Source organism: Podarcis erhardii (genome assembly GCF_964252035.2).
Source record: "Podarcis erhardii genome assembly, chromosome: 17".
NCBI lineage: Eukaryota > Metazoa > Chordata > Lepidosauria > Squamata > Lacertidae > Podarcis > Podarcis erhardii.
This window is the reverse complement of record NC_138515.1, coordinates 4,509,995-4,524,783: the sequence shown is the minus strand read 5'-3', so window position 1 is coordinate 4,524,783 and position 14,789 is coordinate 4,509,995. Positions and strand designations below refer to the sequence as shown.

The 14,789-nt window shown below is 45.4% G+C and overlaps 1 protein-coding gene across 3 annotated transcripts in view; it reads left to right on the top strand.

Annotated features, from left to right (window-relative positions):
* Positions 1 to 13,427, top strand: part of LOC309332409 (uncharacterized protein) — a 31,359-nt gene extending 17,932 nt beyond the window's left edge. For 2 of the 3 annotated variants that reach the window (XM_081845593.1, XM_081845595.1), the window contains 5 exons: positions 1,946 to 2,029; positions 3,203 to 3,309; positions 6,422 to 6,547; positions 8,133 to 8,366; positions 11,900 to 12,006. In XM_081845593.1, coding sequence (XP_081701719.1) covers positions 1,946 to 2,029; positions 3,203 to 3,309; positions 6,422 to 6,547; positions 8,133 to 8,246 — 431 coding nt within the window. In that variant the 3' untranslated portion in view covers positions 8,247 to 8,366; positions 11,900 to 12,006. Of the gene's footprint in view, positions 1 to 1,945; positions 2,030 to 3,202; positions 3,310 to 6,421; positions 6,548 to 8,132; positions 8,367 to 11,899; positions 12,222 to 13,290 lie in introns of those variants that run through there. The other variant, XM_081845594.1, reaches the window with a different exon arrangement.
* The last annotated feature ends 1,362 nt before the right edge of the window (positions 13,428 to 14,789 follow it).

The window sequence follows — 14,789 nt, the reverse complement described above, 5'->3', positions numbered from 1 at the left end:
TGGGGAAAGATAATACTAATGTGCCTCCCAGTAAAATGAGCCAGATCTTCTTTCTAAGGTTGAAAGGCCAGGAGCAAAAGGGAAAAACATTTAGCTGACAGAAAAAGAGAACATTTTTGAAGAGGCTTCTTTTAAAAGCTGTGTTTTATTGAGTTCCTTCCTTTTCACTTTGAGAAGCTTTATTCTTTTAAGAGGCTACCTATGATAAATGTATGAAATATATTAGCTTAAATATATTGGCTTAAATGTAATTATGCAAAGGATTTAAGGAATGCTAGATTCTTATTTCATATGGTTGTAAGAGTTGTATTTATCCTGAAATTAAGTCAGCCACCAGCCCCCCCCTTGCCAGACAGAAGACGCCATCCGGGCAGTCTTGATATATAGTTGTCAGGCATTTTGTTTAGAAACATTAAATGAAGGAAATCTTTCAATGTTGATGTGAAACTCAAGATCCTTGACATCTGTTGAACATAAAATGTAAGATTAAACCATTTGTTTTAGAAGGCAATAGGGCAAGAAGGGCAAGAGGTGAGCTGGTAATTAAGATTCCATGTAAGATATATTATTACTTATTTGTCATTTATATATAGCTCTTTGTCTCCCATATAAGGGCAAGGAAGTGGGTGTATCTTTTGTGGGTGTATCTTTTGTGATTGGTTCTAGCAAACAGCCAATAGGAATTTCAACCAGGCTGATTGGACAGAGGCAGCCACAGGAGGAGCAAAGGGGGCTGGATTAAGGGAATATAAGTGCTGGCCAGAATGGCAGGAGGCCAGGCCAGAGCTTGGTAACCATGTACCACTGTGCCTCTTATTTATTTGTCTGACAAATAAATTACTATTTTAATTTCTCTATTGCTGCGTTGAATATTTCATTCCAGCTAAGCGTTAACCACAAGCAGGGTGCTACACTTTGAGAAGGCAGCGGGAGGGCTGGGTGAGTGTGTCAAATTCTGGCCTCACTCCCAGCACAGGTTCCATGTTGAAATACTCTTACGGCCTACTTGGTATGAAAAGATGGACCGCTCTGTTTTTGGAGATCCCTATTCCCCTAACAGAGCTACAATTCCCAAAGTGGTTTAACAGTCAAAGTGGTAATAACAGCCTAATGCTATTTCATGACACCCTTCTGGCTTAAATTATTGCATTCATTCATTCAACTTACTAGTTGCTTCTTTCTTTCTTTCTTTCTTTCTTTCTTTCTTTCTTTCTTTCTTTCTTCAAAAGTAACACAAGGGGACTTAAATGAAGTCATAGTTCCACTCCTCCCGCCCTCTGATGTTCTGATGATGTTCTGATGATGGCAAGTCCATAAAAAAATATTGCCTACTCCCCCCGCCACCGCCTAACTTACCTGTTCCATATACACATGGCAGCCAAAGGCATCACCAGTAATAATATACGGCTGATCAGCTGTACTATGATGCTGACCTGAGAAGCAGAGGGAATGATGGGAAGAATAATGGTTCTAAATTACAAAATGCAATGGGCAATGGGTGGTATTAAACAAGATGGTTGTGCTAGTGCAAGGATTAGTACTGGCACAACAGGATTTCCCCCTCTTCCTCTACACACCTGTGTGTGTCCCACACTGTCCCCAAATCTGCTCTGGAGGCTTTTGGGGAAACAGATTCAGGGGGTGCACAGGAGGAGAGGAAGATCATTCTGTTGTGCAAGCAGAAATCTGTGTGCTGATGGAACCATCTTCTTAATGCAATGCTGAATACAACTCAGTTTCAGGGGATCTGCTATCTACAAGCCTAAGAACAATAATAATGGTGGCAAATACCTATGAGAAGGACTAATGTGTAGGGTCATGGAGGATGAGAACATTTCTAGTAGACCACATGTCAAGAGTTCAAAGCACGCCACATGAATCATTTCAGCAATCCTTCTGATGAAATAGATTGACAGTGTTCTGCCTCCCATTTGCTTCTTTTTAGGGAGGGAGGAAGGTGGCTGTGTTGGTTTGCAGAGGCCAAAACTATCATTCACGTCAGCTGACCACACTGCAAGAGACAAAACTGGTAAGAGTTCCCAATGAAGAGGGAGTCTATGTGTTATAGGGTATCAGGGGTCAGCAAACTTTTTCAGCAGGGTGCCGGTTCACTGTCCTTCAGACCTTGAGGGGGGCCGGACTATATTTTGAAGGGGGGGGGGAATGAACGAATTCCAATGCCCCACAAATAACCCAGAGAAGTATTTTTTTTTTTAAGTACACATTGTACTCATGTAAAAACACCAGGCAGGCCCCACAAACAACCCAGAGACAGTGCCGTAGCGTGGGGGTGCAGGGGGGGCCGGCCGCACCGGGCGCAACATCTGGGGGGGCACGCTTGCACTCGCAGCTCTCTGCCCCTACCTGCCCCTACCTGGGTTAGGGGGCGCAAATTACTTGCCTTGCCCTGGGTGCTGACAACCCAAGCTATGCCACTGCCCAGAGATGCATTTTAAATAAAAGGACACATTCTACTCATGTAAAAACACGCTGATTCCTGGACCATCTGCGGGCTGGATTTAGAAGGTGATTGGGCCGGATCTGGCCCCCAGGCCTTAGTTTGCCTACCCATGGTCTATATCAGGGGTCAGGAAACTTTTTCAGCAGGGGGCCGGTCCACTGTCCCTTAGACCTTGTGGGGAGTCAAACTATATTTTGGGGAAGGAAAAAAAAATCCCTATGCCCCACAAATAACTCAGAGATGCATTTTAAATAAAAGCACACATTCTACTCGTGTAAAAACATGCTGATTCCCGGACTGTCTGCGGGCCGGAATTAGAGGGTGATTGGGTCGGATCCGGCCCCTGGGCCTTAGATTGCCCACCCATTTAGACATCGCTTAAAAAGAGGGGGAAATGCATCACCATAGAAGAAGATGCAGAGTTGCAGAGAATTTGCTTGTGCTAGCATATTACATAGATGCCAATTTAGAAATACTTACTGTAATTTCTCTAGAAATGCATCACACCATAGTTGGGAAGACTGCAGCCAGGTGAGCTGTGTTTTTTCTCAGTCTGCTGTGCAGAATGCCCCACATCTGAAATAGAGGATTGACCTCTGTATGGCATGGCCACCCTTGTGACTATAAGTGTTGTAGACCCATCAACAAAATAGAGGGGTGGAGACCATTTGGAACTAAGCATAATACCATGTGGGACTTAACTCCTATGTGATTTTCAACTTCTCCTATTCCTATTTTTAGTTCCCAGATGTCAGCTGTCAACTCAGGTGTCCCTATCAGGCCTGATGGAACAAAGACAGAATCCAGAAGGGACACTGGGGATGCTACAAAAATCACCCCCAATTCAGGTGAGTAACCTGATCATTTAATTCAATATAAATTCTTCTGGGTTACAGGTAAGCCAAATGGACTATTCAGCCTTGGTCCCGGCTCCATGCATGTAGAGCACTCTCCCTGGGTCAATTGTTGATGCAAGAGATATTGGTGAGCAACAGAAATGGGGGTGCAGGGCAACTTGCCTTAGAAGGAACTGGCCCAGCTCACGATGTTCTGCCACGCCAAGCACGGCCTGCTCTCAGCTAGCCCCCCTCTGCAGAGGTGGAGGAAAGGAGGAGTGGTGTGTGGGGGTGGCAAAATGCCAGGCAGCACTTACTGTGGGGCCTGCAGTACGCCCAAGTCACACGTCTCTCCTGGGAGCGCATTGCAGTAGTCCAAGCGGGAGATAACTAGAGCATGCACCCCTCTGGCAAGACGGTCTGGCAAGACGGTCTGCAGGCAGGTAGGGTCTCAGCCTGCGTACCAGATGGAGCTGATAAACAGCTGCCCTGGACACAGAATTGACCTGCGCCTCCATGGACAGCTGTGTATATATAATTTTTATTTATTTTCCATTTAATATTATGCATTCACATCATTATCTACTTTACCACTTTGGCTCTTTAGAGCCTATCAATTTCCCTCCCGCCGCACGGCTTCCAAAATTGACCTTTATATCACTGCATTTGCACGTTTTCCAATTTTAATTACACTCATTACAAAATAGCTCAAAATTTAAATGATAATAGAAAGATAGAAAATTTCTCATTACAAGTCTGCAGACAACCCTGCTAGTGATGTTAATTGCTTACAATAATCTTTCACATATCGTATAAATTTACTTGATTATGCTGGTTTTGGATTTTTCCTGCCAGCTTCGCCAGTTCTGCAAAGTCCATCATCTTCATCTGCCACTAGGGCTGCACCCCACAGGGAAAGGCACGCAGCGTCTCTGTTGTAGAGCTGTGTTGTGCTTGCACCTTCCTCCAGCTACTACTTAGCAATGTCGTTGCTATTGAAGCTGGTGGCACTAATCTCTCGAAAGGCAATTTGAGGATCTAAAGCTACAATTTGTTATTTGATGAGACTCGGCACAGAAGCAAATCTTTTCTTTTTTAATAAAAAAAAAACCTTGAAATTGTAATTAAAGTTAATTCAAAAGGGGCAATTAGACTTCCATTAAGTGCCTTTTAATTCAATTTTTAAATTTCGGCTTTTACTATGCATGGAGTGATTAATTGGATCTTTGCATTATTCATTTAAAAGTATGAAAGCTATTATTTTAAAGTTTCACATGCTCTCAGTAAGGGCACAATTTTCATAACTAGGAAAACTGCATTCCGGAGAGTTGCTGGATAGAGAGTTGAGCTGAGTCAAGCAAGGGTGAACCTAATTGCGCTCCCATGGGGGAGAATCAACAGCGCAAAAGGCACCTTGCCAATTGCCATGTGCAATGCCTGGTGTTAATGCTGCAGACAAAATGCCTCTGCTTTTCACTCTGTGATTTAGTGTCCCTCTGAGATTTTGGGCACTTCCAGACTCACTAGTTTCAGTTGGGATTCAGTCACATACCAGAAAATTCAGATTGCACAATTAAAGTTGATTTGGTGCTCTTGCACAGCAAACCTATACTCTGCAGAAAGTGTAAGATAACATCTGCTTGAATGTGATGGTCCCTGCATATAAATCAGAACGAATGCTCAATAAATAGCTAATGTTGCCTAATCTCCTGACAAACAAATTGGGATGAGTGCTCAATAAACAAGTTGTGACCTTAGCCCAGGGGTCGGCAAGGTTTACATGAAGCCGCTGGGAGAGATCATCAGGGGAATTGGCCTGGGTGTCCATCAGTATGTGGATGATACCCAGCTCTACCTCAGAACCAGCGAAGGCGGTGAAGGTCCTATGCGAGTGCCTGGAGGTGGTTGGAGGATGGGTAGTGGCTAATGGATTGAGGTTGAATCCTGACAAGACAGAAGTACTGTTTTGGGGGGGACAGGGGGTGGGTTGGTGTGGCGGACTCCCTGGTCCTGAGTGGGGTAACTGTGCCCCTGAAGGACCAGGTGTGCAGCCTGGGAGTCATTTTGGACTCACAGCTGTCCATGAAGGTGCAGGTCAATTCTGTATCCAGGGCAGCTGTCTACCAGTTCCATCTGGTACGCAGGCTGAGACCCTACCTGCCCACAAACTGTCTCGCCAGAGTGGTGCATGCTCTAGTTATCTCCTGCTTGGACTACTGCATTGCGCTCTACGTGGAGCTACCTTGGAAGATGACCCGGAAACTACAACTAATCCAGAATGCGGAAGCTAGACTGGTGACGGAGCGGCCGCCGAGACCACATAACACTGGTCTTTGTTTAGTCATGTCCAACTTTTGGAGTGAGGCTCAAAAGCCTTCGTTTGTATTTAGTCAAGAAGGGAAAACTACCTATTGCATAGTGTTTGTGCAGGGTTTTTGTGTCAGCACCATGTGGGTAGGTCCTTAAGCAAACTCATTTTATGTTGTTGGCGTCGTTGTGACTGAATTTTCCAAAAAGAAACAAATACAAATAAAGGCAAACAATACAAACTAAAAATAAGTAAATAAAGGGGAAATTACCCCCCGCCCCATGGCCATGTATTCCCAGAGCATTTTTGTGGTTGCTTTACCTCATAATAATTAGCAGTCTAAGTGGTCCTGAAGAATAATTACATAGTCGAAAGCGCAGGGGAGTGGGTTCAGCCCTTCCTCTGCCCACTTCCTTTCCCTCCCATCCTTTCCTAAATGATGTGCGTTCCAGGGCTGTGAAAACAAGATTAGGCGGCATGCAGCGCCATCCTAGGCATGTCCACTCAGAGGTAAGTCCTGCTACGTTCAGTGGGACTTACGGGTATATGTGTATAGTGTGGGATGTGAAACACAAGAGCAGTCAAGTACAACATTTGCCAAAATTTGTGCTTCTGACATGGACTGCCATATGTCCGGATTTTCATGAACATTTCAACGTGTCACACCCACACCCCGTTTAAGAGGGCAGAATACTGTATCGGCTATGTCTGGGAAATTCTGGATGTATGGCAACCCCAATTTAGGAGCCATTTTGGCATATAAGCTGTATATAAATCAATAAATAAACAATAACAATTCCTTTTTTCAATTTCCAGAGCATGAGGAATCATTTGGAAACATCTCTTTCCCTGAAAACCAGAGATACTCGCCTGGGGAGTTTAATTCCAGTGAAGATTTCTCCCTCATTCCTTCTGCCCAGATACCAAAGAAAGCGGAAAATGGTAAGATGAAAGTGGGGGGGGGGGAGAGAGAGTGGAGAGAGTTCATAAGCAGAGGAAGCTAAGAAACAAGAGCCTAAATAGAGATCTTGGTTTTATTGGATTACGGTAATGGTCTGTAATCCCCCTGCTGCCCCATTATTTATTTACTGTAGCCCTTTATGTATTGATCAAGCCACATGCATTGAGTCTCTGCACACAGAAGCTGTACACTTGCTTGCAGCTCTGCACTCGGGGGTCTGTCCCCAGGGGACAAGGATCCCAATTCCATCACCCCATTGATTCTTCGTGCTTTGAGAAGTCTGCCTGGGGCTAAAGAGTCTTGTGGTATCTGGTATCGGTGTGGAAATGATGAGGCAGGCAGAGAAGGGAAGGAGCCTGGCATGGCCGCAGCCTGCAAAAGGATCTCCATCTTTGGCACCTCTGGCATGACCAGCCTGGCCACCCTGGCGCAAGCCATCAAGGTTGGGAACCAGGTGCTGGTGCTGGTGCGTGACCCAATCTGGCTTCTGTTGCAGGAATTTATGTACAGTGGTACCTCAGGTTAAGAACTTAATTCGTTCCAGAGGTCCGTTCTTAACCTGAAACTGTTCTTAACCTGAAGCATCACTTTAGCTAATGGGGCCTCCCACTGCCGCTGCTGTTGTACGATTTCTGTTCTCAACCTGAAGCAAAGTTCTTAGCTGGAGGTACTATTTCTGGGTTAGCGGATTCAGTAACCTGAAGCGTATGTAACCTGAAGCTTCTTTAACCTGAGGTACCACTGTATGGAAGGGACGCGGGTGGCACTGTGGGTTAAACCACAGAGCCTAGGACTTGCCGATCAGAAGGTCGGCAGTTCGAATCCCCAGAGTTGGCCACGATTGGACCTAATGGTCAGGGGTCCCTTTGCCTTTACTAGCTTTTTTAAAAAAGTAAATAGCCACTACAGCATGGGGAGATGAGAAGGATCGGAACCACAGTGTGCAAGGAGGAGGTTTAACCATTGCCCTCCGTCAACGATGCCGGTAAAAGTTGCCCCTTTCTAAAACTGCTGTTGGCCATTTGCAAGGGAAGAGTTATTAATCTTTTTTTTTTAATAGATTTTATTAAAATTTTAAAGGTTACAGAAGAAAAAATAGGAAAAATTAAACAAACAGAACACAAAAACAAACAAAAAAAGAAAAAAACACACAAATCCAACCTTTACATAACTTTCTTTCCTTTGCTTATTTCCTTGACCTCCTCACACCTCCCTTTTTTGTATTCTAGTTCAATTAGATATTTCAGCAAATCCTTCCCATCTTTGTTATTATCCTAAAAATTTATCTTGATATACTATATTTTTACATTCTCCTCTTTCACTAATTACCAATCCATTTTTACTTAATCCTTTATAACATTTCTGCTGAAACCACATAGCTTCATTCCAACATTCTTCTAACATTCGTTAATTTTACGTTTCTGTAGATAAACTTTAAATTTCTTCAAATTTAAGTTATTAAGAGTTATTATTCTTGCAGCATAAGCTTTCGCAGACTAGAACACGCTTCACCCAGTGCCAACGTTGCACCTGCAGGCTTCAACTTACCTTTCCCTTTCTTTGCAGAGCGCCCCCAGTCCGCCATCACTGGCATCGCCAACTCCTCTTTCCAGCCAGGGAAGGTTGCTCTCCATCCCGCCTACTGCGCCAACGGCTGTGGGCTTCCCCCGGCTTCTGTGAGGCAGCAGCCACGAGTCTCCAAGAAGCAGCGCATCAACTCCACCGCCTCCGTCTGCACCAACAACAGTAAGAAGAGCTGCAAATCCACAGCATCTCAGATCCAGGAGGTGGCTGGGGATGGTGAGTGCATGGGCACTGAGGGTGGGAGGTAGATTGGGAAGGATGGATCAGTGGGTGGTGTGATAGGAATTTTGAGGTCTTAAAGGTAAAGGTAAAGGTACCCCTGCCCATACGGGCCAGTCTTGACAGACTCTAGGGTTGTGCGCCCATCTCACTTAAGAGGCCGGGGGCCAGCGCTGTCCGGAGACACTTCCGGGTCACGTGGCCAGCGTGACAAAGCTGCATCTGGCAAGCCAGCGCAGCACACGGAAATGCCGTTTACCTTCCCGCCAGTAAGCGGTCCCTATTTATCTACTTGCACCCGGGGGTGCTTTCGAACTGCTAGGTTGGCAGGCGCTGGGACCGAGCAACGGGAGCGCACCCCGCCGCGGGGATTCGAACCGCCAACCTTTCGATCGGCAAGCCCTAGGCGCTGAGGCTTTTACCCACAGCGCCACCCGCTGAGGTCTTAGGTATATGTTAAATGTTCAGAAGTGTACCAACCAAGCACGTACATAGATCAGCACAGAAGACTGACCCAAAACCATTTTTGATTCCCAAACTGACCTTCTCTGGAAGGTCACAGGAAAATGGAAAAGCCTCCCCATTGTCTTTTCCTTCACAAATCCTGTCTTGTGTGCATGCACACGAAAGCTCATACGTAGAACTAACTTAGTTGGTCTTTAAGGTGCTACTGGAAGGAAAAAAATTTTTTTATTTTGTTTTGACTATGGCAGACCAACACGGCTACCTATCTGTAACTGTCTTAAGGGCACATTTAAGATATGAATAGGGTGTGAGCTGTGACCTGGCTCAGGAACCAAGTATTTATCATTACAAAAGACTGGCCAGGCTCCCCAGGCAATCCAATCAGTGACCATTAAACAGGCAACCTGTCAGACGAGATAAACAGATTTCTGCTGTAGACTGCCTTTTCTGTGATGTAGGTATGGTGTATCTGGGTGGTGGTCTTGGGTTACACCCCTTCTGTGGTGTATGTATGATGTATGGAGGGGTGGTCTTGAGCTCCAGGGCAGGGAATTTAAAAAGTCTATATAAAGGCAGGCACACCTTTGTTCTGGGTCCTCCTTTCCCGCCTGTGAGGGGAGCACCCTGTTGAAACAGATCAATAAAGGTCAGGCTTACTAGCTGCTTTGCTTCTCAATATTCTCTGTTGGCCTCTGTTATTTTCCTCTACCAATAGGGAACCTATGTAAGGACTCTATATGGGCTCTTGGATACCCCTTAAGGGGGAAAAGGGCAGATTTTTGTTTACAACAATGGGACACCGCAGAAGACTCCGCTGTAGAGTAACCGGCTCAAAATAGTGACATTGGGGCTTAACTGGAACACAGTGGTTGGCCATAGGCATTGAGACACTGGCAAAGGGCTCTCTTTAGCCTCTTCCTTTCCCTTGTGAACACTGGGGTACAATGATTATGGGAAAGGGCTGTTGGCCTTATGTGCTCTTGTGAGCATCTAGTTGGCCATTGCTGAGGAAAAGGATGCTGGACTCGATTGACCTTTGGGTTTAACCCAGCAGGGCTCTTCCTATGTTCCTCAAGTCTACCTGCCCATACCCCTTCCCTTCTGTGATCATAGGAAAGTTCAGTCAATCACTGCCAGTGACTTTATCACCCGCGCAAGCCTCATCTCATATTATGACATTTTGCGATATTTGTTTTGGTTGTATTATTGTAAGACCGGCTTATTTTACCTTTAACTTTCTTGATTTGATTTTTGACGAGAATAACAATGCACGCTACAAATACAAGCAAGAAGAAGAAGTCCCAGCAAAAGTAGAATGGATACAAAGACCTTGTGGAATATGCAGAAATGGCGAAACTTACCGGAAAAATAACAAATCGAGAAAACAAACTTTTTATAAAAAGAATGGAAATGGTTTCTTGAATATTTACAAATAAATTGTAAACAGATAAGAACATTGGTAGGATTATTGTAATAGCCTGTAGTTTTATGAGTATATATTTAAAGTAGATGAATAAATGAGTAAATTAAGTTAATTTGGATATGAAGAAAATATTAAAAATAAATTTAAAGAACCGCAGAAAGAGGGAGAAGGAAGTTTTGAAATGTTAAAATGATTATAAAATTATTGAAATATATAAAATTGAAAATAATAAATAAAATAATAATAAAAAGATACAAATACAAGTGACGTCCCACCTTATAAAACTGACTACACTGGCAACAGTGAGGCGTCTTATGTTCCCTAAAAGACCTCCCACCTCTTATGTCCTCTGAAACAGGCAAAAGAGGCTCTGATCATTAGCCAGCTCACCCTGGGAAGCCCAGAGGTTAAAGAGCAAAGCGCTCTCTACCCAGGGGAGCAGCTAAGCATGCAATCTCCTTCCCCACTGGTGGCCTTCAGTGGTGCCCTTCCAACAGGGCTGCACCATGTGAATGTTCTGGCTTCAGAGGCCAACTCTTCAGGCTCGCTGTTGTTGAGTGTCTAATGAGTTTAAAGAGAATCAAGCCAGATGTTTCCCAATTGCCTCCGCAGGCCTTAAGATAAAGAGGTCTGCAGCGGGTGCTTCGGCTGTCATATGAGCTCGGCCCCCAGCTTCTCGGATGAAATCATAGAATCATAGAGTTGGAAGAGACCACAAGGGCCATCGAGTCCAACCCCCTGCCAAGCAGGAAACACCATCAGAGCACTCCTGACATATGGTTGTCAAGCCTCTGCTTAAAGACCTCCAAAGAAGGAGACTCCACCACACTCCTTGGCAGCAAATTCCACTGTCGAACAGCTCTTACTGTCAGGAAGTTCTTCCTAATGTTTAGGTGGAATCTTCTTTCTTGTAGTTTGGAACCATTGCTCCGTGTCCGCTTCTCTGGAGCAGCAGAAAACAACCTTTCTCCCTCCTCTATGTGACATCACAAATGTGCATTCCAGCAAATTTTAATGGCAGTTCAGCCACTAGTTTTTCCTCTTGTATGCTTTGAAGTACGTTTTCCACTTTTTTAATTCACTTGTTGCTTAAAATAAAAATAAAAGCAAAACTACCCAAGGGATTGGAGTTCAGAGACAGACAACTTCATGACTGCATACAGTAATACGCAGCTGGCTTCTGCTGGAGAAAGGCAGAGCTGGTATCTTCAGAGTCTGACCTGGAGAGGAATGATGCTTTAGAACATTGGTAGGCAACCTAAAGCCCGGAGGCTGGATGCGGCCCGACCGCCTTCTCAATCCGGCCCGCGAACGGTCCGGGAATCAGCATGTTTTTACATGAGTAGAACGTGTCCTTTTATTTAAACTGCATCTCTGGATTATTTGTGGGGCCTGCCTGGTGTTTTTACATGAGTAAAATGTGTGCTTTTATTTAAAATGCATCTCTGGGTTATTTGTGGGGCATAGGAATTCGTTCATTGCCCCCCCCAAAAAAATATAGTCCGCCCCCCCAGGTCTGAGGGACAGTGGACCGGCCCCCTGCTGAAAAAGTTTGCTGACCCCTGCTTTAGAATTACGCTTTGCAGGGGTGTTTCCAAATCCGCCCTCCTATTTGCCTTCACACTCTCCTTCCTTTCCACAGAGCTGTGTGCCACCCTCCTCTTAGCTTGCCTCTTCTGCCGTTTCTCGGACATCCTGCCTCTTTTCTCTGGGCCCTTCTGCTCTTGCTTCCCTGTGCCATCCTGCAGCTCCAGGCTCCTGGGCTTTTGCTCGGACCCCCAGGGCTGCTGCTGCTGCTGCTGCTGCTGCTGTCGGTTTGAGGAGCCGGCCCTGGAGTTATGCTACCAGACTGGTGACTGTCTCGAACTTGCATTAGAAGTGTCTGAGCTGTGCTATCACTGACTAACTGGCTGCCAAAGATGCCTCCTACTAATCTTTACTTCTTCCTGGGATCCTTATGGCAGGTGAGCAAACTTTAGTCTGAATATGTTTAATTCAGATTGGCTTTTGGGTGCACACTTGTCTTTGCAGGCTTGGATTGTTTACATTTCCGGGCATATTTCTCCAGACTATGGGACTCTCTCAACTCAGAAGTGCCTATGGCTTCTGTGCTGTGGATTTTAATTTATTTTAAGAAACACTTTTTTAAAAATGACCTTTTCTTAAGTAAGTCCCCCCTCCCCCAGAGAACTACCGGTATGTTACTGAATATAGTTGATATATTAATCTCTGTTAGCTGTTTTAATTAGCCTTTTTAACAACTGTTCTTGCTGCTGCCTTGTCAGTTTTGATTCTTGTTAGATTGTTCATTGCATGAGTTGCCTCGGTGGCATATAGATGATTGAATAATAACTAACTAGTTATGCAGTATCTACATTGACTCTAACCCAGCCTGGTTGACACATCCCTGGCTCCAGAGGCTGGCATGGCTGAATGTTTGTTGGGGCCTCAAGGCTGCCCAAGGGGCAGTGGCCCTCACATCCCTGCCACCCTCACATTACATGGAGCACCCCAGATGACCAGAGATTGTGGGAGACCATTATCCCTATGCATGTCCTGAGATCATTCTCTCTGTGCATGTCCTGAGGGCAACTTCTCAGAATCCAAGAGCCAGCCTTGCTGCAGCTCTCACTCTCTGGCCGATTTGTTGGTTAGGACCATTGGTGGGGAGGCTTTGGCCCTCCTGATGTTGCTGAACCACAACTCCCATCAGCCCCGGGAATCATGGCCAATGGCCAGGGGTGGTGGGTGCTGCAGTTTGGCAGCATCTGGAGAAGCAATGGTGTCCACATCAGGATTCGCAAATCTAGGCTCGGGGAGCAAGCTGTTTCTGATTTTCATCCATTCATTTCACCTCAAAACAAAAAATATGCCTAGCTGAGTTTCTGGATCACATTGGACTCCATGCAAAAGTTCAGTGGCGCTCTGAGGTCAATATATGCCCAGAAGGCAGTTTCTGCTATGTAGGAAGTTTGGGAAACTTTGGTGAGATTCCCAGATTCTCATCTTCTCCCTTTCTCTCTCCTCCTCCAGATCGCTGTGCACACTGTGCTCTTGCCTGCCTCTTCTGTGAGTTTATGTCCCTCTGCTCACTTGCCCTGGACTGTGGGGGCTGCGGGGGCTGCCTAGAGGCTTGCTGTGGTGGAGAAGGAGGGGAGTCCCTTGCCGAGAGCTGCTGTGGGGAAGCAGGTGGAGGAAATTGCCCCTGTGGGTTAGGCTGCGGGATGTTGCAGGATTGCTGCGGCTCCTCTGACTGCCTTGAGATCTGCCTGGAGTGCTGTTCTATCTGCTTCCCAGCCTGAATTCAGGGACTGGGAGAACGTGTTCCTCTGTCCTCCATGGTTCCGGACTGCGTTGGGATGTGTGCATATCCCTTTGGGAATCCCACCCCACCAAACTACAAAGCATGGCAAGAGATTAACCTGGGCCTCTTTTCTTACCAAAGCCCCAACTCCTTGGAACATCCTCAGGCCAGCTCCTTCCTCCTTTTTATGTCATGGTAACAGCCCAAAACGCATTGCTTGTATACACACAGCTGGGGCCTGCTGTTTGTATTGGATGGGATGAGGCCCGTTAAGTATTGTTTCAGTTGTGTGATGTCACACCCAGACACTGTGATGATGTCCCCAAAAAGGCTAAGCTGCATTCGCACTGAAGACAGGATAAATTCCACTCACACTACAAAATCCTGTCAGGTCAAGCCTATTCTGCTACGCACTGTAATGTTACAGAAAAATCAATGCCATGCATTTTCGACAGATGTCGCCATGCAACTGTGGATGGAATCTCTCCTTTTTTTTAACTGTGACAAAAAAAAAAAAATTACATTGATGCTGTGATATATCTGAATGGACTGAAGCTCAATATCCCCCAGAGCCAAAGAAATTCCTCTTCCTGTGCTGAATGCTTCCAGGTGACCCACCTATTGAGCATTCATCCTTATTTGTTTGCAGGGAGATTAGACAAGGTTGGATATTTAATGAGCATTGCTTTTTATTTGATTGCAAGGAAGTTAGAAGGCTTTGCATTTTTTTAAAAAAGTCTTGTCCCACACTTTCCAGTGCATTTTCCTGTCTCTTTCCTAATTCCAAAAAGTCCAGTTGTTTTAGGGAGTGGGTTTTTTGTGCAAGACCTCCCTGAATTTGCCAGTGTGTGATTGAATCCCACCTGAAAATAGCTATGCAGTCTGGAAGTGCCTGGTGTGTTTCTGATGTGAACTTTAAATGGACTATAGGCTCCAGGCTGGTGTTTCTCACATGACTATTTCTTTGTGCCTGGAAATATATTGTTGTGTTGATCAGGATGCCTGATTGTAAAATAAATTTAAATTAAATTAATAAAGCCAGCATCTGTTACGTCAGCTTTATTTCTGTACCACCATTGCTTGCCCCCAAAACTCTCACATCTCTCCCCCACCCCCAAGTTATTGGGCCTGAGTTGTGTGACTGTAATGTTACAGTCTGGAAGCCAATGTGGTTTCCTCCAGTGGGTGTTGGGACTCCTACGCCTGGTTCTGGTTTGGAGGGACCCAA